General features: G+C 43.2%; 1 protein-coding gene across 1 annotated transcript; it reads left to right on the top strand.

Moving 5' to 3' along the window:
- The first annotated feature begins 5,781 nt into the window (after positions 1-5,781).
- On the top strand, positions 5,782-20,144 carry LOC130865099 (E3 ubiquitin-protein ligase HERC2-like). The gene is given in 9 exon segments (XM_057755982.1): positions 5,782-5,894; positions 8,635-8,772; positions 10,849-11,036; positions 11,811-12,003; positions 17,312-17,493; positions 17,899-18,046; positions 18,120-18,316; positions 18,630-18,860; positions 20,006-20,144. Coding segments are annotated over 9 exon segments (1,422 nt in total). The 5' UTR covers positions 5,782-5,821; the 3' UTR covers positions 20,078-20,144.
- The last annotated feature ends 6,807 nt before the right edge of the window (positions 20,145-26,951 follow it).

The following is a 26,951-nucleotide window of genomic DNA, read 5'->3' as shown; positions in this document are numbered from 1 at the left end:
TCAATCAGTTACTCTGGCTATAGGTTGGTGTATTTTTGCTAAAATGTGATTAAATGTTGAGCATTATAAATGTTATGCTAGATTTTGTTTTACATCTTTTTTTTTTTTTTTTTTTTTTGGTTTTTCGAGACAGGGTTTCTCTGTGGTTTTGGAGCCTGTCCTGGAACTAGCTCTTGTAGACCAGGCTGGTCTCGAACTCACAGAGATCCGCCTGCCTCTGCCTCCCAAGTGCTGGGATTAAAGGCGTGCGCCACCACCGCCCGGCCTTTGTTTTACATCTTTATTTTTGAGGTTAATTTTATGTTTCCTAAGTTGACTTTATAAATTTTTGATCCAACTGCCTCAGCCTTCTGAATGTCTGGGACAACAGTCATCCATTATAGTACCTGGCTGTGGATTTAATTTTAGCTTAGATTTTTTGAAAAAGGGATAAACAAAGGTTGGGGAGAATGGGGTTATGGTTAATGTACAATATGTATGTGTATGAAAATAAAAAATCTGAATGAGTTTTGCTTAGGCATATATGTCATTTGCCTCAGATCAGTTTTGGTTCCAAGCTCTGTCTTAGTGCTTAGTTAGGTTGGTCCATATAGCCTTTACTCTTAGATAATTTGTCTGAACCATTGCGGCTGGGCCCTTCCTAAGACTAGTGATGCTTGGCTGGGGGATGCTCTCTGTTGCACTTGGGTTGTGCTGCTTGAGGCCATGCTTCATGTCTATCTGTTGGCTATCGGTTCCTTCACATTGTGTTCCTCAAGACATCCAGCCCATGCCTTCCAAGAAAAGATGACTTGCCACGTACGCAGCTTCTGTCCCTTGCTGTCCTGGGGCGATGCCAACACATTTCGATCACACACAGGGACCTGATGACAGAACAAAAAACTTCCTGCCAAAGTCCAACATGGGAGCTCTGGCTCTATAGATTGGGGCTGACTCAAAGGCTGCTGCGTCGCTGTAGGCCCATCTCCCCAGTGGGGACTCGTGGACACTCACCCTGGAGCCTGATAGATGTGCCCGTCCCCTCTCTTGGTGTCTGTGCACTATGTCTATAGTCTCGAGGAGGGTCCTTGTAAATCTCGGTAGTTTCAAGGACCTTCTGAGACTTGTAAGTTAATTACTTCTCAGTTTTCTGAGCTTCCCCTCTTCCTTTCTGGGTGGAAGATTTCAGTTCTGAAAAACTGCTGCATAATTGTGGTGGTGGTCTGAATGAGCGACGCCCTTCATAGGCGTACGTATTTGAACACTTACTTGGTCCGCAGTTGGTTGCACTGTGTGAGATGAAGCTTTGCTGGAGAAGCGCTGCGCTGTGGGTGGGCTTTGTGACGTTCAGCCTCATCCTACTTCAGCTCTGTCTTCCTGCTCAGCTTCCTGCTCCCATGGCTTGCTCTCATGCTTCTCCTGCCATTATAGACTTCCTCTTTTTTTAAAAAAAAAAATTATTTATTTTTATTTTATGTGCATTGGTGGTTTGCCTGAATGTATGTCTATTTGAGGGTGTAAGTTCCCTGGAACTGGAGTTGTGAGTCACCATGTGGGTGCTGGGAATCGAATTCAGGACCTCTGGAAGAGCAGTCAGTGCTCTTTAACTGCTGAACCATCTCTCTAGCCCCATTATAGACCTTCTTTCCCAAGGCATAATAAGCTCTTCTGTAAGTCACTTTTGGGTCGCAGCAACAGAAAAGTAACATAACGATCCTACACCACCCCGGTGATTAAAGAATGGATTTGTTCCCTCCCTCCCTTCCTCTCCTTCCCTCCCTCCCTCCATCTTTCCCTTCCTTCCTTCCTTCCTTCCTTCCTTCCTTCCTTCCTTCCTTCCTCTCTCCCTCTTTTCTTTCCTTCCTTTCTTCCTTGTGAATGTAGCATCTGCTCTGGCTTAGTCTTTAACTATTGAAATGTTTCATCTTTTTTTGCTGTTTTCTGTTTTTGAAGCTAGCCGTCAGCTTTCTGTGTAGCTGAGGTTGATCTTGAACTTCTGATGTCCTGGTCGTACCTTCTGAGCGCTGGAACTGCAGGCATGCATCACCATACCTGATTTATGCAGTGTTGGGGATTGAACCTAGGGCCTCTTAAATACTAAGCAAGTGTTCTCCTAGCCCACATTTTTACAAATTCACTTTTGAATGCCAGTGTCTCAACAATCTAGACTGTATTCTAGAGCACTGATAGGTGATAGACTGATAGCCAGTCTGTGGCCGTCCTAAAGTGCAGTTGGGGCTGAACATAGTGCCCACTGTCTCTATTGGGATGTTGGCATTTCCTGTATCTATCTGAGGTTTCCAGATTTAGCCTTCTCTCCTGGAACACTCTGCTGAGATCTAGGTTTATATTCATGGCATATTAGTAGGGAGAGCCGTTGATGGTGAGTAATTTATTCATTGAGAAAAGGTTCATTTTGACTAGGAGCTTTGAAGATTCCACTTCATGGCTGATTGACTTGATTGTTTTTTCTGTACATCATAGGGTAGCGTGTATAGCAAATTTGATCATCATATCAGCCAAGAAGCAGAAGGCAGACACATAGTTTGGGTTCCACAGTTTCCTGAGTCACTAACCAGATGCCCCAAGTAGGATCACTGTCCTAGTCAGGGTTCCTTTTGCTGTGATGAAGCACCTGGAAAAGCAAACTGGGGAGGGAAGGGTTTATTTGGCTTTCACTTTCATGTTGCCGTTCATCAATGAAGGAAGTCAGGACATTAATTCAGACAGGGCAGACCTGGAGGCAGGAGCTGATGCAGAGGCCGTGGAGGAGAGCTGCTTCCCATGGCTTGCTTAGTTGCTTTCTCAGAGAACCCAGGACCACCAGCCAAGGGGTGTCATCACCTTTAATGGGCCTTCCCCGTCAATCATCAATAAAGGCTTGCCGGCCTGCATCCTGATCTTATGGAGGCATTTTCTCAATTGGGTTCCTTCCTCTCAGATGACTTCAGCCTAGGTCAGTTGAGTGTGAACAAACACTCTAGTCCCTTTCTGTAATAGTAGCCCTCTGAGGACCAAGCTGCAACTGAACTTTGCGGGACACTTACCTAAACCGTAGCATTTGCGTAAATCTCTACAGTTAAAAGTGAACCAATTTTCATTCCTGTTTTTATTGTCTGTCTTTCCTAACTTCTCACACCCGATCTGAACACTGATCTGAACTTTCCTTGTCGTGGTTGATTGGCTCTTGGCTCTGACTCTTTTACTTTATGTTTTCATAGTTTCTTCCTCTTTCTCCCCCTTTAGACATGGAGGCTTGAAAGGCTCCTGGGTTCCCTTGAGATCCGAGCATGAAGGTTGGATGTAACTCCTGTAACATAGCACACCACCTGAGCCTCAGTACCTGGCCTCTTTGCCTGTAACCATGTGTGTGCACACACTCACACACATTCCTAAATTTAGCCTGCTCAGTCTATATAATGTTACTTCTGTGTTGTTTTCAGGGCTGACCACTTGGTACTGGGTAACTAATTGGTGTGCTCTGCCTGAGGAAGACTGTGTTCCACCCTCAGCACTCCTTAGTTCCTGTAGCTCTTGTACAGGGTCGATGTCCTGTGGGCTTTTCCTTCCATGTTAGCATGTTTGTTGTTTTTGTTTGGCTCAAAAGGTATTTTTAAAAAAATAAACCTGGGTTATTTTGCGTGTTTCCAGTTACAGGTTTTGTTTTTGTATATTGTAACTTGAATTAAAAATAAATGTTTATTTTATCTGTATGGGTGTTTTGGCTGCAAGTATATTTATGCATTAACAGCAAGCGTGTGAACCACCATGTGGGTGCTGGGAATCCAACCCAGGTCCTCTGGAAGAGCAGCCAGTGTTCCTAAGTGCTGAGCCAATTCTCCTGAAACAGTTTATGTTTCACACTTAGAAGGAACACTCACTGCTTTTTATATTCTTTGCTTCCTCCATGTTCCATGAGTGTCTCCTCATACATAATCACTATGTCTTATTTTTGATTTATCTCTTCAGAGCATGTGTATGCATGTATGCCCCTACTCCCCTTTTGCATGTCACATGAAATTTAGTATAGTGATTATCCAAAGCAGTCTTGAGGGAAAAGAGCAATTCTGGAAGTTTCAATACTTAGTTCAAGTTATACTATATAGTGATAGTAAGACAGACACCATGATAATGCCACAAAGCCTGGCTGTTAGAGTGCAGCAAGGAGCCACACAGGTAGACACATAGCTAGAGCCGTCAGGTTTCCAGAACGATGCTGAAAGCTGTGACTCTACGGGGAGAAGGCTGAAACTTGTCCTCTGCCTTTTATCCTGTGTGAAAACCAGTGAAATGGACAAAGGCCTTACTGTGACACCAGAAACTTTGAAACTGCTAGTGGGAAATAGTGTGGAAATACTTGAAAACACAGACATAGAGATTATTATTTAAAATAGTACCTCAGTGGGGCTGGAGAGATGGCTCAGTGGTTACCCATTCCTGTACATAAAACCTGCCATTGTGACACATTCCTGTAATCACACAGGAAGATTAGAGCTGGAGGCTGGACTAGGATGCCTAGTAAGAGCCTGTTTAAAAAAACCAAACAAAAACCCAGATCCACTAATGAAAGTCAACATGGTGTACAGTGACATAATGTGCTCTTTCACCGTCCTGTTTTTGTTCTTTGATCTTTGACATGTTACTTGGTTTTAAGTAAAGTAAATAGTCCATTGTTTTGTTATTGAATAATTGAATAAAATAAGGGGAACCAGGGTTTTTTCTCCCTCTATATATAATTCTTTAAGACCCTGTTGCTGAAGACACTATACATTTTGCACACAGAACTTGAAGAAATTGAGCTAGAACTGACTTGAAAGCCCCTCTGTGAGGACTTACTCTTATTGTATCTGAAGATATATTGTAAGCTTCCAAGGGACAAAAGGAATCAGTAGTCCTACCCAGCCATCAGACCTGCAAAACACAGCTATCGCAGGCCCACTAAGATATCCCCTGTGGTGCAACAGTTGAACTTTGATTTTGGAGTAGCTACCAGCTGCCCAATTGTATTTGCAACCAGCTTAGTAGGCCATTCGTGCCCAGTACTGTAAACCTACTCAACTACCTGTGCCTGGAGTAAACTGATGTAATTTTTAACTGTATTCCAGTGCTATCCCTGTATCTACAGGTGAGTGTAGTTCTCACCCCTTATCAAGGAAGTTTCTTTGGTAGCAGACAGAGGCAATTACAGAAATTCACATCTGGTCAGACTACAGAGAGAAATAACCGTGATTGACACAACATAACACCCTCACCTAAGGCTAAAGGAACATCATGGAAGAGGGGGTGGAAAGGTTGTAAGAGCCAGAGGACCAGGGGCCTCCTATGAGATAGTGTCTCCTAGATACAGAAGGGATGTTGTATCCATAACAATGCAGCAGTGGTGTTCTCTAAACAAGTCTCTACACAGTGTTAGCACCAGTGGATATGACAGTGTGGATGGGGAGATTTCACAAGGCCCCACCCCACATCAAGAGCTATGGGTAATCAATGCCTGCTGAGAGAATCAGTTTTCTTCAGTGCTGAAACCCCTGATAGGTTATCCGCTCCCAAGGTCAGTTCTAAACACATGAGCAACATTAAATTGACTTAGTAAGTAGTGTATATTTTATATATGTGTATAGATATGTGCAATATATGATCTATGTAGATAGCAATAATTGCAGAAGAGGAGGTCATGAATTGAGAGGGGCACATGAGTTGGAGTAGATTGAGTACTCATAACATTTTCAAAAACAAAAAAATTAAAATAAAAAAGATTTATATGGATCTCTCTTTAAGTTTATCTTTTTGTATTTGCCAGCTCGCATTCACAAGAGATGGACTCTGTGGTCTGTGGAATGAAATGGTTAAAGATGGAGAAATTGTGTACACTGGGACAGAGTTAACCCAGGATCAAGAACTCCCTTCTAGGAAGGGTAAAAGCTTTTAATGAATACTTTTTTATTTTGTAAATATCATTGTAATTGCATTTTAAAGTAATATTTTAAAAATGTGTTTGTGCCTGTGTGTGCGTGCGTGTGTGTGTCTGTGCGCATGTTTGTGTGTGTGCATAGGTGCTATGGTGTGCATGTCGGGACAACTTGGGAGTTGGTTTTCTCTGCTGTGTGAGTCTTGTGGATTGGACTCAGATCGTCTGGTTTGGTGTTAAGTGCCTTTACATGCTGGACTATTTCCCCCTCCCCCTTTAAAAATTGCACTTATTTATTTGTGTGTGTAAATTGCGTTTTCCAGAGACTGTAATATGCTAGAAAAAGCACTTGAACTTTGATCTTGATACTTTGTTCTCCTTTTGATGATTTTTGTCTAGATGTTAGTTAATATGCCAAGCTGTCTGGAGTTTTTGTTTGTATTAACTAGTGTATAGCTTGTAGGAAGTCATGAATAGCTTCTCCTTTAAATTTTGAAACAGATCTTCCTACTAACTATAGATGTTGATTATTGTGAGATTGGGTGCAAATTATTCATGAGTAAACCTTTGTCAGGGAGGAGTAATCCTGTTGAAGCCTCTAGTGCTCAAAATTCACCACGACTCATGTGTTCTTGCTGTGCCTGGCCATTGAAATCAGCACCAACACTGAAAAAGGACATGGATGCCAGCACTTACTCCAGATTGTCTATCTGAAAAGCCTGGGTTGAGGCTCACTGCAGAGTCTGTTGAGTGTCATTCCCAGTATAAAGGCATTGGTACTGTTAGAATGTATGACTTTTCTCCCTGTGGAATGAATTGGTTACAGCTGACTGGAAAGTGTAGGAGGAAAACTATTACTAGGTTATGTTTTTGGTTACATCATCTATTAGAGTGAGCTCTGTTTCTTGTGTTTATGTGGAAGTTTCCATATACATGCAGACTCTCCCAAATGTATATACAGTGAGTGGATGCAAATTCATCCCCACAGTCTTTGGCACTGTGCCTGTTCGCCGTTGTCTCTCATCTGCCTTCCTCACATGCTTCCTGCATATTGTTACCTTGAGTTTTTTAATTTAAAAGTTTTCCTTTATTAGTGTGTGTTTGTGTGTGTGTGTTTATATTTGCAAGCAGGTGCACATGAGGAGGTCAGAGAATAACTGCAGGAATCAATTCTTTCCTTTCATCTTGACTTTTGAGGTAGGGTCTTGTTTCTGCTTCTCTGTGGCCCCAGGTTAACTGGCCCCAAAGCTGAAAGAAACAAATACGAAGCAAAATTTACTTTTTGTATGAAGCCTAGGGATTTGAGCTTGCTAGCAAACACTGTGGTCATGCTGGGCAGACACTCTGGGCTGTGCTACACTAGCCTACAAAACTTGTTTTCAGTAATAAGGCCTCTTAGTATTTAGGATATGGAGCAGTTAGGGTTGATGTACAGAAAACGTTAGCAGAACAGCATTTGAAGTTCAGCACACAGGATTTTGCAGAACTCTTAATTTTGTTTTCTTTGAAATTGGTCAACTTACTCCTCTTGGGCCTTCTCTTTTGAATCATTGGCAACTGTCTAGGACCTAGGCTCAGTGGTTTGAACAGAGACGCCTTGGGTATATGGTACAAACGCCCTTCAACAAATTGGCGCCCATGTGGCCAACTAAAATCCACTTAAAACCTGAGAGGGCTTGCAAAGGAATTCTAGACACTTTAAAAAACAAAGTTTAGTTAACAGAAAATTTGTGATTTGGTTGGTGTGAAACACAAACATATACTCTAAGATATAGTATATATGTATATATATGTAATTTATGTGATTATTTTAGTTAGAGCCTTTTATGACAGGACTTGTTGACATTTTAGGGCTAAGATTCATCCCATCTTCTCTTCACAGCCATGTGTGGGGTTTCAAGGCACGTATTACTGTTTGAGGCTTTACAGTGGCTTAAGGTGGTAGTTTTTTCAGCTTTTCTTTTGTGCCTCAATGCTCCTGAATTATATTTCAATGATAATGGTCCTTCGAATGCACTTATTATTGGTGTGTGTGTGTGTGTGTGTGTGTGTGTGCTCGTGCCATGGCAGGTATGTGGACATCAGAGGACAGTTACCACTTTTGTGTGGTTCTGGAATGGAACTCACATTGTCATCTCAGTGGTAGTGGTCTTTATGGCAGTGGTTCTCAGCTGGCAGTGGAGGAGAACATCGGACAGTTAGAAAATGATTTTAGAGTTATCTCCCTAGTTCTTCCTGTGGTCGTCCAGCAGTTTTGAGCCACTGCATTAAAGCAGTTAGTGTGAAATCCAAATAGATAAATGCTAAAGACATTGAAATCTAGTAAGACACTGAAAAATGTTAAAGAAAGAACTTCATGCTTTAAAGAATTTGAAAATCCCTTATATTGTATTCTTTCATTATTGAGTAAACTATACTGAATCATTTGCAGTTTTTTTAAAAAAATAAAATATCGAGTTACTGATGTATGCTGTAACTTCCCATGTTTGGGTAGAACGTTTGTAGAGATTGGCAAGAAATGCTCCCCTGGCCTCCTATCTCTTTCCTTCTCTCCTTCCCTTCCTTCCTCCTATCCTTGTTTTGAGTCAGGGCCTCTCTCTGTAGCCCAGGCTGGCCTGGAACTTACTGTGTGGCCCAAGATGGTCCTGAACTCATGTGCTGGGGTTTATAGGCATGAGCCACCATGCCCAGATTGACTGTTGCATTTTGAAAACCAATTATGGACATAAACATTTTTAATTCTCCAGATGATGGTGCTGATACTCAGAATGGAACCAAGAAAGAAGATCTTACTGACAAAGAGAAGAAGGAGGAGGAAGAGATGCCTGCACCCGTGTATAAAGTCAAATCAATCCTGGAGAGTTGGGTGTGGGGCAAGCAACCAGGTATTATACTTTCTGACATAAGTGGATCAGGTTTTTGTTTGTTAATGGAATTTTCTAAAATTAAAACCCATATTACAGTAAAATAATGTCTGATATAAAGTATAAGAATAAAATGTATCTGATAAAAATATAACCATTATAACTAATTTTTAAGCACACAGTTCATATTCTGGTACAAAAGTATTACCACCCATATCCATTAAACTGTCCTCTAGCCCTCCAGGCAGCTACACTTCATTCTTCAATAGTACTCCATATAAATAGGCTTAGTCTTTATTCTTCTTATCTAGTTTATTTTGCTTAGTATGTATTTAAATTTATCTATGATGTAGCCTTTCTGGTTTTTCAAGACAGGATTTCTCTGTGTAGCCCTGGCTGTCCTGGAACTCATTCTGTAGATCAGGTTAGCTTTGAGGTCAGAGATCTGCCTGCCTCTACTTTCCGGGTGCATGTTGTGACCTTTTAAAATGTTAAATAATATTTCACTGTTTGTGTGCCTACTTTGATTATGTTCTGCACTAGTTGGTAGACTGTTGGGGTGCTTCTCTCCACCCCTTTTTTGGTAATAATAACCTTTATTTAAAATAACTTTAATCTAGGAAACTCATTGATCCAGACCCTTCTGGATTTTAGTCTTCATTGAGAAGTCAGATATTATTCTATTGGGTCTGCTTTTATATATTTCTTGGACTTTTTCTCTTACAGCTTTTAATGTCCTTTCTTTTTTGTATATGTTTAGTGTTTTGGTTATTATGTGTCAGGGCAGTCTGTTTTCTTGTCCATTCTCTTTGGTTTTCTATATGTTTATTGGACCTTGATAGGGATCACCGTCTTTAGGTTGGGAAAAGTTTCTTCTGTGATTTTGTTGAAAATATTTTCTCTGCCTTTGATCTGAGTTTCTTCTCTTTCTATTATGTTTATTCGTAGATTTTGTCTTTACATAGTGTTCCAGACTTTCTAGATATTTTGTGCCTGAATTTTTTTGAATTTAACTTTTTTCTTTCCTTTTTCTTTTTGCCAGGGTATTTATTTCTTTTATCTTGTCTTCAATGCCTGAGATTCTATCTTTCATCCACTCTGTTGGTAAGGCTTACCTCTGAGGTTTTTGTGTGACTTCCTAAATTTTTTAAATTTTAGTTTTACTTTCTTTTGGGTTTTTGAGTTGCTGCCAAGTGTGGCCATTGGGAGTCCTGGGTAGAATCTGTTCCTTGGTATTGGGGTCTGATATGAATGCCTGGAGATGAGCTAAAAGGGGACTGAGTGGGTCCACAAGAAGGAAAAAAGCTGGGTCTACCGTGAGGTTTGACATAGAGTAGAGTTAGAAAGGGTGACCAGGCCCCTTCATGTGGTCTGCTACAGGCTGGGGTGAGACTGACGAACTTGCCATGGGGGGAAAGTTAAGATCACCTACTGGGTTCCCAGGCAATGGCGGCCAGTGAGTTCCCAGGTGAGAGTGTCCTTGGGTATTGGAGGCTGACAAAAAGGATGAGGCTGGGTGAGAAAGGCTGGGTCCTGCCAGCATCTGCAGAGTTCCCGGGGAATGGAGAGGGAGGAAAGACACTTGCAGATGGTTTCCTGCAGGGTTGGGGGTGAGACTCCAGTATAAGTTCTTTAAACTTAGTGCTGATCAGTTCTTCTTGATCTTTGTGCTGTGTGTGTGTGTCTGTCTGTCTGACTGTCTATCTATCATGTGTGTCTCTGTGTGTCAGGATCCTTCTGTGTAGAACAGTCTGCTTTGAGCTCATGATCCTCTTTAGTGCTAGGATGATATGATGTCACCACATTTTCTGGTGTGTCTGTAAAAACATAGCACATTGGACGCTGGGAAGATGGCTCTGCTGTTGAAGGAGTACTTCCCCTGATGCTGAGAACCCGAGTTTAGTTAGTTCCCAGCACCCGTGTTTGCTGCTCTACAACTGCCTGTAACTCCAGCTCTATGGCACCTGCTGCCACTGTACCCACATGTGCAAACCCACGCTCAGACATGCAACTTACACATAAGTGCAATTTTTAAAATAGTAAAAGTAGGACATTGCGGCTAATTACAGGCTCAGCTGTTGTTCGGCATTCTGACAGGTCCTACTTGTGACAGTGTTGAGGAGGACATGAGTGCTTCTGCCCGGGGAGCCTCTGCTTCAGTGTTGGAGGAAACAAGGAAGGAAACCGCTCCTGTTCAGCTCCCTGTTTCAGGGCCAGAACTGGCTGCTATGATGAAGATTTGAACCAGGGTCATGAGAGGCGTGGACTGGAAGTGGGGTGACCAGGTACTCAGAGCTTTCATTAACATCTTAGCACATCTAACACCAAACAGTGGAAGTTGGAATAGGTGGCTATCTGAACTCAGGACTTACAAGATTAATAGGTGACTTATTGATTTCTGAGCAATAAAATAGAGGCAAAAGACATGAGGACAATATTTTCCTTCCCGTGATGTCATATAGATTTTCTCAGACACACTGCTAAGCATGGGTTTGGTCTCCGTATTCTTAGAAATTAAATTGTCTGAGATCAGGTAATGGCACCCTGTCAATACCTTTCTCTTTTGGGATACTTGACAGAATATTGCTAAAAGGCCTAGTGATTGAGGTCATTGGAAAGGCCACTTTGATTGCTGGGACACTCACTATGCTTTGTTCAGAGAATTCCTTAGTTGACAGAATTCTTTTCTTTAATAAAGGAACATGAGCTTGTGATTTCATGGCATAAAAATGATATGATTGCCAGGCAGTTGTGGTGCATGCCTTTAATTCCAGCACTTGTGAGGGAGAGGCAGGCAAATCTCTGTGTTCAGGACCAGCTTGGTCTACAGAGTGAGTTCCAGGACAGCCAGGGCAGTTACACAGAGAAACCCTGTCTTAATCCTCCCACCCCACCCCACACAAAGTAAAAACAATGATAGAATCTATACATTTTTTTAGTTATATTTGGGTCAGGAGGAGGCTGAATGAAAATCTCTGTACAGAATCAATACAGGAACCATGGTGGGTCCAGAACAGGACAGTCACTTTCTTACCTGGTCTTTGGTTTTGCTGTTTCAGGATGGGCCTCCGCCAGGCTTAGGCCGTGTAATTGGTGAGCTGGGAGAGGATGGCTGGATCAGGGTCCAGTGGGACACGGGCAGCACTAACTCATACAGGATGGGTAAAGAAGGAAAGTATGACCTCAAGCTGGTGGAGTTGCCAGTGTCATCACAGCCCTCTGCAGAGGATTCAGACACAGAAGATGACTCAGGTGGGTGACTCACAGAATCCTTTAGGTCAGGGTAGCGTGGCAGATTGTTCATGAGTTGGGTGGCTGTCCTTTCCCTCTGCAGAGTTAGAAGTGGTCAGGATGCATTGGAAGACATTGCTCTGCTTGCCCCTTAAACACATGATTCTGGTATAGATGGGTAAAGGGGCTCGGTCCAGTAGCCTGGACAGACTGACGCATCTTCACCTTTATTTTGTGCTTCCTGACGCCCTTCCAGAGTGGGGTGGAAGATAGAGTGCAGCATGCTTGTTAAATTGGATCTTAAAGTCTTTTTATTTGTTTTTATATGTGTGTTTGTGTGTCTTACCTGTATGTGATAAGTTAGGGGATAATTTGTTGGGGTCACTGGTGGCAGGTATCTCTGCCTGCTGAACCTTGAAACAGTAACTACAACAAATCTATTTATGTACTTATTTTGTTTGAGGACGCTTTGTTTCTTCCTCCACCAGCTTCAAGGTATGGCCCTGTTGTAAGGAGAGTGGGTCCCTTGTTTGTCCCGGCCACCTGGCTAGCTTAACCTGAAATAACCACACAGAAACCGTATTAATTTAAACATTGCTTGGCCATTAGCTCTAACTTTTTATTGACTAACTCTTACATATTAGTTTAACCCATCTCCATTAATCTGTGTTTTGCCACATGACTGTGGCTTACTGGCAAGATTCTAACCAGCGTCCATCTCAAGCAGAGAATCCATGACTTCTCTCACTCTGCCCTTCTTCCCAGCATTCAGTTCTATCTTCTCCTCCTACCTAAGTTCTGCCCTATCAGGCCCAAAGCAGTTTCTTTATTCATTAACCAATGAAAGCAACACATGAACAGAAGAACCTCCTACACCATGGCCCCACCTGCTTCCTTTAAGTTCTTCCCTATTCCTTGATAGTTGGAGGGTGTGCTAAGAAGAGAGCTCCTGGTGTTGAATGTGAGAGAAGCTGTCCCATAAACTGCAGTGGGCTCGGAGCGTGCACATTTAGTCTAAGATGACAAGTGCTTATCTTGTGGGTGGGTGTTGGCTATACTGTCAGAGCATCTGAGCTATAGTGTGTGCCTCTTGTAGCCCCTTCTTCTTCCCAGCTGTATGGGAGTATTTGTCATTGTGGAGTGAGCCAGGGAAGAGGTGGCTGTGTGACAGAGCCGTGGCCTCCTTGTCCCACAGCTGGACTGACTCGCCATGCACGTGGCTGCTCAGGGGATGCTGCTGCTTTGTCTTTGCTCCCATTGTAGTTCCTAGACATTTGATAACTTGTCGTTTTTGTTTGGTTGGTTTTGATTTTTTGAGACAGGCCTTCTCTGTGTAACAGCCTTGGCTGTCCTGGAACTTGCTCTGTAGACCTCGAACTCACAGAGATCCACCTGCCTCTGCCTCCCAAGTGCTGGGGTTAGAGGCGTGCGCCACCACTGCCTGGTGATAAGTTTTCTTTTTCAAGATACAAAACTTTGGAATCATTTTATTGCTTATATAGTAAGGTTGCTTAAACACAATATTACTCTGAAATCTCATTTTCTAGGGTGGGGTAGATAGCTCACTTCGTAAAGTAATTATTCTTATGTAAATATGAGGACCTGAATTTGATCTCCAGCAAAAAGTTGGCATGGTAACATGCATGCTTGTAATCCCAACTCTGGTTGGTGTAGATCTATTGGCCAGACTTGTAAACTTAATCAGCAAGTCACAAGTTTCTGTGAAAGCCCTGTCTTTACAAACAAAATGGATGTTACCTGAAAAAAAGACACTGGAGGTTTTCCTCTAGCTTCCACACTCTCTCTGCACCTGCACCTCCTCCTCCTAAATCTCATTTTCTTTGAGGAAGATGGTAGCAAAAATGGTCAGGTAGCCAGTGGCAGTGGCAGGAGGCTTAGACAGGAGAATCTCTTGGACCCAGGGACTTGACTTAGACTGGGTAATATTGTGAGAGTCTCTTGGGGAAAAAAAGAAAGGAGAAAGAGAATAAATTTTAAGTTTCCTTTTTTATTGTGAAGGTCTGTTTCATTTTCTAGTATTAAAAAGAAGTTTGTTAGATCTCTGTATCTTCTTAATTTTTCTGTGAACCTAAAACTATTCTAAACTTTGTTCAGTTTTTGTAAAGAAAAACAGAGTGTGTTATTAAGTACCTTAAATGACACCCCCAGATGATTTTATTCAGGACGGCTGTTTCTTGTTTTCAGAAAGCTGAACCAGGAGACAGGAGCATCCACCCCACAGCGATGATGCTGACCAGCATTATTAACTTACTGCAGACTCTGTGTCTGTCCGTTGGTGTCCACACTGATGTCATGCAGAGCGAGGCCACCAAGACTTTGTGTGGACTGCTGAGAATGTTAGTGGAAAGTGGAACAACAGATAAGCTATGTATGACATGAATCAATATGAGCACAGAGCCTCAGTGTGGATGCGTGTGTGTGAACTTCTCATGTCTGTATGTCTGTGGGCCAGTCTGGGGGTGAGACTGTGAGTCAGGTGTGTGTAGTAAGGCCCCTGTGGCTGCTGGACCTCAGCATTATAGGCATGATGTAGCAAACAACAGAAAATTTCACTAGGGCTGCTTCCTTCTGAGGCTACCAGAGAGAATGTGTTCCAGGCTTCTCTAATACTGGTTTGCTTGACAGTTCTTGACTTGTAGGCATGTGAACATAGTCTTTGTCTTCTTGTTTACACTCTCCTCTGCATGTGTGTGTTTGTGTGCATGTGCTTCAGATTTCCTCTTTACAGGGGTACCAGTGAACCTCACCCGGTCTATTTACATCTTCCCCTTGTCAGATGCTAGAGTCAAAGCTAGCACTGAATGAGGGTGGGCATGGGATGGGGGAGGTGTATGTGTGACGACTACTCAGCCTCTAGTGCTGCTCCCTTAGAGCTCTGGAGACCAGGGATCTCACGGCAGGCTCTCAGCAGAGCCCTGCTCCTTCCCTTTGCCTTTTCTTTGGACATCTTGTGCTGCAGACTTCACTGCTGGTCTCCTTGTCTTCTGTGCACTCTGCACTACTTATGTCCTTCTCTTGTGGAAATCTTTATTTGCTTTGGGCCCAGCCCCTTCCTGCATGTTATCTCAGTCTTTAATATTAATCCTCAGAGACCTTATTTTCAACTAGGGTCAAATGCTGGTGTTCTGACTGAGTACCAGTGTAAAAACAGCAAATATCACTTGAACTTGGGTGGATGTTTCTGGTTGCCTGAAAGTGTGTATGACTGTCAAAGGAATTTGGAGCATGTGTAGCTGTTAGCATGCTTGTGAGTGTGAATGCACACAGATGTGTTTGGATACATTTCTGATGCGTGTGTTAGCTCTGTGTGAGTAAATGCTTGTGTGAGACAGAGTTTGTTTGCCACCGCTGAGCGTGTCAGTCAGAATTCTCTAGAGAAACAGAACTGACAAAATGAATCTATCAGTGTGAAAACAGGGTTATTAGAGTGGCCTACAGACTATGGTCCAGCTATTTCAACAGACAGACCAAGCATCTAGTGGTTGTTTGGTTCACAAGGCTGACTGTCTGTACTGGCCTTCAGTGTATGCCAGAACCACAAAGAAGTAGGGTCTAATGCCCATGAGGGCAAGAACTTCAGTGAGAGAGAGGAGCGTGAAAGAACAGACGCTTCCTCCTTCCATGTCCTGTAAGTAGGCTCCACACCAGAAGGTGTGTCCCAGATTTACGAAGTGTCTTCCGACTTCAGATAATTCCATCAAGAAAAATTCCTGCCGGGCGGTGGTGGCGCACGCCTTTAATCCCAGCACTCGGGAGGCAGAGGCAGGCGGATCTCTGTGAGTTCGAGACCAGCCTGGTCTACAAGAGCTAATTCCAGGACAGGCTCCAAAACCACAGAGAAACCCTGTCTCGAAAAACAAAAAAAAAAAAAAAGAAAAGAAAAATTCCTCACAGCTGTACCTAGCATCTCTGCTTTTAGTTAATTCCAGGTCGTCGGTTAGCAACCAATAATAGAATCACACTGAATGAGTGATCTTGTGTTGGAAGCATGAAGTTATGTGTATTTGAGTGTTTCAGTGTGGTTGTGTGAGTATGTATGTACGGGAAGGTCTGTGGACAAGTAGCTGCGTCAGATGTAGTGGGAATGTGCTTGTGTGTGTCCCACTTGTGTGGTTGCAAGTGTGTGAGAGTGTCTGTTCCTGACTGTGAGTGCAAAACCAAGTATCGGGAATGAGCATGCATGAGTGTCCGTGCCAGTGAGAGTGAGGGCGTGTGGGTGTGGTCTGGGGGGTAAACATAGGCACAGATGGCTGTGATAATATGGGAGCAGGTGTTGAGTGTTAGCTGAGCACATGCATGCTATCAGTGTCGCTGTTGTGAACGAACATAGGAGAGCAAAGGTCAGACTTTTGAATGTGTCACTGGGAGGAGGCTTGTTTGTTGATAGAGGGAGAAAGTGAGCACATATATGTGCATAGGTGGATGAGTGCAAATGGATGTGTATGCGTATTTTAGCATGAGTGATTGTCTAAGCATATGTCTTCTGTGTAAATAGGAGGGATGTGTGCAAAGTGTGTCCTTTGCTTCTGTATGCAGTGTATGATTGTGAGTCTACTAGTGATTGCAGTAGTAGTAAAGGTGAGAGCTTGTGTGAGTGACTGTGGCAGACAATATTTGAATATGTCTCAGAAATTTGGAGTTAGTGTCTAAGTATATATGTGAATGTTAGTATGTGAGCTTGTGTCTTAGCTAAGACATGGGTCTTAGTGAGCTCGGAGGGCAGGAATGCAGTATGGGCTGGGGGAAGGTGAGTTGCTGCTGCCGCTGCTGTTGCCATGGGAACTCAGACCACAGGCTTCACATCCTAACTTGAGAGAATAGAAAGGCGGACATGTTCTTTGGACACTGGGAAGTCAGGAGGAGTAGAAAGCCTCGTTCTCGTGGGCATATTAGAATGTCCCTCTAATCCAGTCACTGGAGAAGTAGAGGTAGGATCATGTGTTCTGGCTACATAAGAAAAAAACAAAGTAAACTTGGATTGGGCATTTTATGATGTCAAAATTGTGGGGACATTTAAGGCACATGAGATTAAGAAGTATAATAGCTGCACACTGTAAATTACTGCTGTTAGAAGTGTAGAAACAGGGTAAGTAGGTTAACTAGTCTGATTGCATGCATTTGAAAGGGTTAAAATGATGCCATGAAATGTTTTTTGAGCCAACTTAAAGCCTTTCTCCACTCCTGTCTGAGTCCCCTTGTAAGGCAGCTTATTGCCCAAAATGAATTGGTAGGTAATTTAACTGTGAGGGTTGTGCTCACGCTTGGTTTCTGGACTCTTGGTTCAAGCGTGCCCTGTCTCCTCTGGCAGCTCCTCCAGACAGACTGGTGTGCAGGGAGCAGCACCGGAGCTGGTGTACACTGGGCTTCGTCCGGAGCATCGCACTCACCCCGCAGGCCTGCGGGGCCCTCAGCTCCCCAAGGTGGATCACGCTGCTCATGAAGATTGTGGAGGGGCATGCGCCCTTCACTGCCGCCTCCCTGCAGAGGCAGGTAATGTGCTGCTAGCCAAACCCAGCTCACTGAGGGCAGTCCTGAGTGAAGCTAGACCTGGCAACCATGCTTCTTCATGGAGAAAATAGCCACAGGTGCAGCAGGAACCTCCTGGCCTTGGCTGCTGAGGGTCTTGATTACTGCAGTCCCTTCAGTTGCTAAATAAGCTTCTTCGTCTTTTCTCAGTTGTTCTCGTCCGCCCATGAAAACAGTAGCACAGTTGCCAGGAGTTAAGTTTAAAGAACAGTTTCACTTCAATTCATGCATTTTGAATTCCTGGTAGTCTTTCCTGTTAACCGTCTGATTAATCATGAATGTCAAAGTTGCAGATGGTTAATTTCATTAAGGGATAAAGAAAAGAGAAGGTAACGCTGTCTGATATCATTTTGTGTTGTGTTTGAGCAGATCTTAGCTGTCCATTTACTACAAGCAGTTCTTCCGTCATGGGACAAGACGGAAAGGGCACGGGACATGAAGTGTCTGGTGGAAAAGCTGTTTGGCTTCCTGGGCAGCTTGCTCACTACTTGTTCTTCTGATGTCCCATTCCTTAGAGGTGAGTGGCGGTGCGTGTCCTTGGTGCCCCTGTTTAGTGAGTGCTGTGCAACTTGCTTTTCTCTCTGCTTCAGAATCCACATTGAGGAAGCGGAGGGCGCGGCCGCAGGCTTCCTTGACTGCCACTCACAGCAGCACTCTGGCTGAGGAGGTGGTGGGGCTGCTCCGCACTCTGCACTCGCTCACCCAGTGGAACGGCCTCATCAACAAATACATTAACTCCCAGCTCTGCTCCGTCACACACAGCTGCTCTGGGAAGACTCCAGAAAGGGTGTGTTCCAGGTTTCCAGCAGTGTGCTGGGATCCTAGCGGTCAAGTTATCTTTAAACACGAAGCATTTTTATTTCATGTTTACTTAAGGGCATTTTGATGGAAATAACTATTAAAGAAATTAACAATTCAGATAGGCATGGTGTATGCCTGTAGTCCCAGCTGCTTGAAAGGTTGAGGCAGATGGTTTGCCTGAGCTCACAAGTCTGGGACAATGTAGTGATGCTCTTGTTTCCTAAAGTGAATTTATACATAGTGAATGAGATAAAGGACTTGAGTTTAGCTACACTTCACACTCGCTGTCTCCCTTCTAGGCCCTGCTGGAGGACTACTTCCCAGACTCTGAGAACCTGGAAGTGGGGGGCCTCAGGGCAGTGCTGGCTGTGATTGGAGGGATCGATGGCCGACTGCGCCTGGGAAGCCAGGTCATGCATGATGAGTTTGGAGAGGGCACAGTGACTCGCATCACCCCGAAGGGCAGAATCACTGTGCAGTTCTGTGACATGCGCATGTGCCGAGTTTGCCCGTTGAATCAGCTCAAACCGGTATGTAGCTTGGTGGAGCTCTCGAGTGTTAGGGGTGGCACTGAAACTGGTGTGTAATGTCAGAACCTGTACTTTATGTTGTCTTCTAGGAAGCTGTCTGTGTGAGTCAGGAGTTCACGTAGCTTTCCTTCTGCGCTAGCTTGTGCTTCTAGGAAAGGCCCGTCTCAGGGAGCATACAGCCAGGGACTTTTAGACATAAAAAGAGATTGACATTCTATAAGGTAATTTTAAGTATTTAAAATAAGAGTTTCTAAAATGTATTTTTATTGAATAATTTGGCTTCTAAAAATGATTTTTTAAAATAATAATCTTTAGTTAGAAAAATGCTTTTAATCTTGATTTTAATCGTGGGGAATGCCATAGCTTAGCTAGCTGCTGTAACCCAAGTGCCCGTGCCCTAGCACAGTAGAGAAGGTTATATAATTCTGTGTAACCCAAGTGCCCATGCCTTAGGACAGTAGAGAAGGTTATATAATTCTATGTAACCCAAGTGCCCGTGCCCTAGCACAGTAGAGAAGGTTATATAATTCTATGTAACCCAAGTGCCCGTGCCCTAGCACAGTAGAGAAGGTTATATAATTCTACGTAACCCAAGTGCCCATGCCTTAGGACAGTAGAGAAGGTTATATAATTCTATGTAACCCAAGTGCAATTTGACTATGTATTTTTTAATAAAATATTTTTGATTATAATAGGAATAAGAACACGTAGTAAATTTGGAACGTACAGAAAAAGTCTTAGATTATAACTACCACCCTGATAGGTTAGTGTTGACGAACTGGTAAAGAAAACCTTCATATAGAGTATATCTGTTGTATGTGTACTTTTATCTTTCTGGAGTATCTTTCAGAATTATCCTCAGGCAGGACATGACTTGGAGTATGCATATTTAAATTCAGGTCTCATGCTTTAATAAATTTCAGACTTTGTTAATCTCATCAGCAACTCTTTTTTTTTTTTTTTTTGGTTATTCGAGACAGGGTTTCTCTGTGGTTTTTTGGAGCCTGTCCTGGAACTAGCTCTTGTAGACCAGGCTGGTATCGAACTCACAGAGATCCGCCTGCCTCTGCCTCCCGAGTGCTGGGATTAAAGGCGTGCGCCACCACCGCCCGGCTAAAGATTTTTTTTTTTTTTGGTTTTTCAAGACAGGGTTTCTTCATCAGCAACTCTTTGAAGGATTTTGTGCCCTTTCTTCAGCTCCCTGCTGTGGCCTTTAGCCTAAACAACCTGCCTTTCACGGAGCCTATGCTTTCTGTCTGGGCTGAGTTGGTGAACCTTGCTGGAAGCAAATTGGAAAAGCACAAAACAAAGAAATCAGCAAAACAGGCCTTTGCAGGTCAGTGCATAGTGTTCCACGGTAAAATAATCTGAACTGGCATTGCTTGTCGTTTTATCAGAGTGGGGTTGTGTGACTGTTGGAGCCTTGGAGTTCACGTAGCACTTGTGGGCTATAGTTAGGAAAATAAAGTACCTTTTAGGTTTGCCGTTGACTTCAGATGTGGAACCCCATCACTTTGAACTGCCAGCACCTATTCTTAGCAGACTTTTAGGATATCGGGTTTGTTTCTCTGCTCATGACATTCTCAGGGTCAGCCCTAAAGAACTTTGTCTTTGGATTCTCTTGACTTTGTCTCTAACTGTGGTGGGCAGCTAGCTTCCTTAAAACCTTTCCTCCCTTTGGGTCTGGGTGACCACTCTTGGGATTTTCCTCTTCCTGCCCTTTGGTTATGCTCGGAGTTTGTTTCTGTTTCTCTTGCTCTTTATACCATTGAAATCTTATGGTTTCCCTCGTAACCCCATCTCATTCTGTCTCCTCTTTGAACATACTCTCCCTGTTTACTCACCGTATTTGTTGTTGCTCCAACGTCTGTGATGGTAAACACCTTTAATTTTGAGTCTGCAGTTCACAGCTCTGAGTGGACGGCCTGTGAATATAGCAGCCCTTTGTCTCAAATTCAGTCTGTGTTCTCCCAATTGTCTCCGTTTTTGTTCATCATAGTGAACAAACTGGTCTGCCCGCTGGTCCAAGTTTAGCGCTCAAGGACTCATCTAATTTCATTTTCTCAACCTACACTTGCCGTGCTATCCCTAAGGCCTCCTACATCCCCTGCTTAGGAATGTTGCTTCTCTCCTGCATAGGCTATTTTGTGGTCCTTGGTCTGCTGTCAGACACATGTGGCACGGCTTCCTATCACTGCATCAGAGAGCTCATCCTAGGGAAATGACTTCAGTTAAAGTAGATGCTTTTGACAAAATTCCTCCTAGGAATATTGCAAGAAAATATGAAAATGTTTTATTTGTGTCTGGTTGAAATTTCAGTAATTTGGGAAACATTTAATGATAGCAGGAAATGCTTACATGGTTCTAGCCTTCAGTTCAATGCATTAAGATAGATACCTAGGGCGCCGAAGGAAGGAGACCTAGGGGTCAGAGGTCACAGTTGTTGGTAATCAGTTCATTCCTGAAAGCCACACCATTGCTTTCCCATTGTAGCGATGGCACGCATGGTGAACATGAGCTGGATATCTGGTTCTGACTGGTTCTTTTGTTCCATAGGACAAGTAGACTTGGACCTGCTGCGCAGCCAGCAGCCGAAGCTGTACATCCTGAAAGCAGGGCGGGCGCTGCTTTCCCACCAAGACAAACTAAGACAGTATCTACTGTCTCAGCCCGGGACTCTACATGCAGGTATCTTCTTAACAGGGAGTTTTACGTAGATGTGACAGAAAGATACTCTAGTGGAAACATGTACAAGGAGCATGAATTAGCAGTTGATAAAAGGAGAGCGCATGCCTGGTGTGTAGGCTGGCCGCGCTGCAGATGCAGTTGTCAGCTATGAGACCTGTGTGTCTGAGGACTGATGCCTGGCTGTACAGTGCAGGCAGGCCAGCACACTACCTTCAGTAGAGGTGGGTTGGCTGTTGAGAAGTAGGATATACAGATTTTGTTTTCAAATTCAGATGATGGAGCAGCTGCATCCCCTGACCTCGGGGACATGTCACCTGAAGGGCCACAGCCTCCGATGATCCTCCTGCAGCAGTTATTGTCCTCAGCCACCCAGCCATCTCCTGTGAAAGCCATATTTGATAAACAGGAACTTGAGGTACACTTGTCTAACCTTGATAGCTGTAACTCAGTGTGGTTAACTGTGAATGACTGACTGACTAGCTCTAACTGAAGCAGTCCCCTTCCCTAACGTGCTTTATTAATTCATTTTGAGATGCACTCGTAAATCTGTGCTCTGCAGTGCAGCTCATGGAAGGTGCTCAGATGGTCGAGGGCCCTTCTCCTAACCTTCCTTGTTTGCCTAGGCTGCTGCCTTGGCCCTCTGTCCGTGCTTGGCTGTGGAACCCACACCCCCTTCCAGTGCAGGCTGTGAAGACTGCAGCTCCAGTGAGGCCACCACCCCAGTCTCTGCACAACACATCCATCTTGCCAGGGCGAAAAAGCGCAGGCAGTCGCCAGCGCCTGCTCTGCCTATTGTGTGCAGCTCATGGAGATGGGATTTCCTAGGAAGAATATAGAGTTTGCTCTGAAGTCGCTCTCCGGCACATCTGGGAATGCATCTGGTTTGCCTGGTATAATTTTTTCCTGTATATGCTTGCTTGTTTTTTGGGTTTGAAGTACAGTGCTATTGGTCTTGAAGGTAGCTGAGTGTTTTTGCTCTTAGGTGTGGAAGCCTTGGTTGGGTGGCTACTAGACCACTCTGATGTCCAGGTTACAGAGTTCTCGGATGCGGACACAGTATCTGACGAGTATTCAGACGAGGAGGTGGTGGAAGATGTGGACGATACCCCATACCCTGTGGTCAGTGGTTCCACGTACCCTACCAGTCTTACACGATGATTCTGTGTTACTTTTCTCCATCCCTCAAAAGAGCCAGTGCATGCCCTGTGGCCAGTTGTGCAAGCTTTACCCACAGCTCTGCTATATAGAGAACAAAGTTGTCTTTTGCCGCTGAGATAATGATTGGTTTTCCTCTATTAAATTCCTCTTAGTTTTAGAAGCCAATGAGAACAATTGAGTGCTGTTGGGTAGAAGACACTGGACAGCCGTGTCTGTTGTGGTCACAGTTACTCTGCAGACTGAAAGAAGGAGGATTGATTGAGCTGAGAGTTCAAAGCTGTTCCTGGCAGCATCATTAGACATTGTCTGGCTAAAATACAAATAAATATGCTGAACCCTCCATAGTAAGAGGATCATGAGTTCAAGGATGGTTTTAGACTAGCCTTGGAAGTATACCAATACTCTGTTTTTAAAAGTCAAAAATACGTGCCATAGTGCTGCATGCTTGTAATACTACTTTGGAAACTGAGGCAGAAGGATCAGGAGTCAGAAACTAGCCTGGGATGCATACTGACAGCCCGTGTAAAGACAACCATTTAAATACGCAATCATATTTTGTGTGATACAGTGATTTTTTTATTTGAAACAATTGTTTTATAAAATTCATTTTTAAAAGCTCTGGAAAGTTTTGTTTATTGCAAACTGTTAAGATTCATTTTGCCTAGAATTATGGCTAAGAGGTTAAAAGCACTTGTTGCTTTTACAGAAGACCTGTGTTCAATTCTCAGCACCCACATGATGGCCTACAACCATCTGTAACTTCATCTGTCCTCTGTGATGCCAGGCATGCTTGTAGTGTACATACATCTATGCAGCCAAAACACTAATATATTTAAAATTTTTTACAAAACTTTATTTTACATACTGTGCTATTGCTGATAAGGTAGGAAAATTTTTATAATGAAAGTACAGTATTGTCTACTGCATTTGTTTATATTATGGATTTCAGTACTTTTGTTTGTTTTTGTTTTTGTCAATAGGGTCTCATTGTGTAACTAACTGGCCTGGAATTTACTATGTAGGCCAGAATGACCTCAAATTTCTAGAGATCCATCTGTCTCTGCCTCCTGGGATTAAAGGTGTGTGCCACCATGCCCAGCTGACAGTCTTTCTTATGTGTCTTTTTCAATTTGTTTATGTGTTTATGTCACTTAGGCTGCTGGTGCTGTTGTGACTGAGAGCCAGACTTACAAGAAGCGTGCTGACTTCCTGAGTAACGATGACTACGCTGTGTATGTGAGAGAGAACGTTCAGGTGGGCCTTGTTCGTCTTTCATCTGCTTGAGCACCGCCCATATGCTGGCGCACAGGCCAGCCTGATGGAGGCAGCTCCTCAACGTTCTGTCTTCTTTGGTGACTCTAATTTGTGTCAAGTTGACAAACTAACCAGCGCAATATTTTTAGCTTATTTCTGGGTCCTAAATAAAATCTTTACATTGTATCTTCTGTCTAGGTGTACTTTACTGCACTTTGCATTTCAATTTCAGGTGGGAATGATGGTTCGATGCTGTCGAGCATATGAAGAAGTGTGTGAAGGTGATGTGGGCAAAGTCATCAAGCTGGACAGAGATGGATTGCATGACCTCAATGTGCAGTGTGATTGGCAGCAGAAAGGGGGTACTTAGTGGGTTAGCTATATTCACGTTGAACTCATAGGTGAGCACACTCCTTTTTAACACATTTTATTTCTTAGAGACACGGTTCCCAGAAAGTTAGCACTAATCATAGTGTGTTTGCCAATGAACTCCTTAGGTTATCCCCCACCGAGTTCTTCTTCTCACATCAAGATTGGTGATAAAGTACGGGTCAAAGCTTCCGTAACCACACCAAAATACAAGTGGGGATCCGTTACTCATCAAAGTGTGGGGCTCGTGAAAGGTAACAGCCAACAGAATGCTTTGTTACAGACTATAGTTTCCCTTATTACTGTGTGCATTAACATTTCTTTTTACCATGCTATAAAAGTTTGATTAATATGTCTGAGAAATACAGTAAAGGCCAGGAATAAACAGACATAAAAATAGCCAGGTTAAACAGACGAGTGCCACCATTACTTTATGTTTCAGCACTTGGATTCTGGAATATTGTTGCTTTCCCAGGGCTTGGCCATCGTTAGAACTTCCCAGGTCGCGCAGAACAAATGACTTCTTTTATATTTTAATTTTTATTATAAGTATTTTTCTTTACTTAAAGGATTATTTAGTCAGGCGGTGGTGGCGCACGCCTTTAATCCCAGCACTTGGGAGGCAGAGGCAGGCAGATCTCTGTGAGTTCGAGGCCAACCTGGTCAACAAGAACAGGTTCCAAAGCTACAGAGAAACCCTATCAGTTTTTTTTGTTTTGTTTTGTTTGTTTTTTTTTGAGACAGGGTTTCTCTGTAGCTTTGGAGCCTGTCCTGGAACTAGCTCTTGTAGACCAGGCTGGCTTTGAACTCATAGAAATCCACCTTCCTCTGCCTCCCAAGTGTTGGGATTAAAGACATACACCACCACTGCCCAGCTGCTTAAAAGATTCTTGTGTATCAAAACAAAAATATGTTTAAAAAAGCATTTATGGCTGCTAAATCAGTGTTTTGACAGAAGATTGTTCTTAAAGGATGGAAAGTTTTAGCATTGTTAATGTGGTTTATTTCCTAATATATGAAGGGACTAAGTTCAGTTTTTGACCTTTATAATTAAAAACTCGTTAGTATGGAGATTATAAGCACAAATAGAAGATACGAGCATCTGTACCTTCTCATCGGTGCAGCCACAGAGAACTCACTCTTGCTCTGCTGGAGCTGGCTGATGACTAAGTGCCGTCTCATTGCTAAGGAGCGTTCTTTAAGGAATGGGAATGCCTACAGCACTTACCACAGAGCTGCAGTGTTGAGCTTAGGTTTATGTTGACTGTAAAGTTGTCTCAGGTAGTTTCTGTCCTGTGCTAGCTGTCTCTACTATGTATTTCCAAAACCATCTGTCCATCCAAACAGACATTAGCATTTAACTCCCTCATCTTGTCTTTCCTATTCCTGCTGCCTTAGCTAGGCTTCCTGTGGCTGTGATAAAACACCATGATCAAAGAAGTTTAGGGAAGAAAGGGTTTATTTAATTTTGCAGTTTACAGATTTATAAACTGAGCAGGAACCTGAAGGCAGAAACTAAATCAGAGGCCATAGAAGAGTGCTGTCTGTTTGCTTGCTCCCATCCCAAGACACAAACAGATGCTTGCCCACCCATGTTAATGGCTGCATCATTCACAATAGCCAACATGGAAAACAAATCTTAAATGGCCATGAATAAATACACAGATAAAAACACTTGATATACATATTCAGTGGAAAGTTGTGACTATCAACTGTGTAAGACACATTCTGATGAAACATTACAGCACAGAAGAACCCTGAAGACAGTGGGGTAAACTGAGCCTTTAATCAGCAGGGTTGGTTTGTCAGATGTTAGTGATCAATTCCTATTTGAGCTCACTTTTATCAACTGTCATTGACATAGGTGTATGTTGAGCTGTAATCTAGTGAACAGAGGACAGAGACACCTCCCAAATGTGACGTCACTTCATAGTTCACTCTTGTCTGTACTTCCTGCTGGGATTTCAAATGCAGCTCGGCTCCTGGAGCTGCTCACAACCCTCCTGGGCCTTTCTGATAGCAATAAAGGGAGCTGTCAGATCCAGGCCGCGTCTCCTCTGCACACTTCCATTTATCCCTAGCCTTCTTTAGTTGCTGGCCTTAATTCTTTTCTATTTCATTATTTCGGTACTTTCAAACAGAGGTTTGTTTACTTTTTTTTCTTTTGTCTTATTCTTTTTTTTTTTTTTTTTTTTTGGTTTTTCGAGACAGGGTTTCTCTGTGGTTTTGGAGCCTGTCCTGGAACTAGCTCTTGTAGACCAGGCTGGTCTCGAACTCACAGAGATCCGCCTGCCTCTGCCTCCCAAGTGCTGGGATTAAAGGCGCTTTTGTCTTATTCTTTTAGTTGGGAAAGGCTAACTGAATTTCAGAATTCACCATTAATGGATGTGTAAATACAAAGTTGATCTTTAGCGCTGCATTTATAAAAGTATTATTATTATTCTTATTTTTGTAGTCAAGAGACTGATTCTGGGGCATCCTGTATACCACACACACATTCTCCCACTGAACTACTCTCTCAGATCCTAAAAGTCATTCTAATAATATTTTTTTGTGAACTGACACAGGTTGTTTGGAAATACATTGCCCTGTTATTATCTGAGAAGATTTATGTGGAATGAA

This window comes from Chionomys nivalis, chromosome 23 (assembly GCF_950005125.1).
Source record: "Chionomys nivalis chromosome 23, mChiNiv1.1, whole genome shotgun sequence".
NCBI classification, from domain to species: domain Eukaryota; kingdom Metazoa; phylum Chordata; class Mammalia; order Rodentia; family Cricetidae; genus Chionomys; species Chionomys nivalis.
Note: the sequence above shows the minus strand (reverse complement) of the source record. Positions and strands in the feature narration are given on the sequence as shown.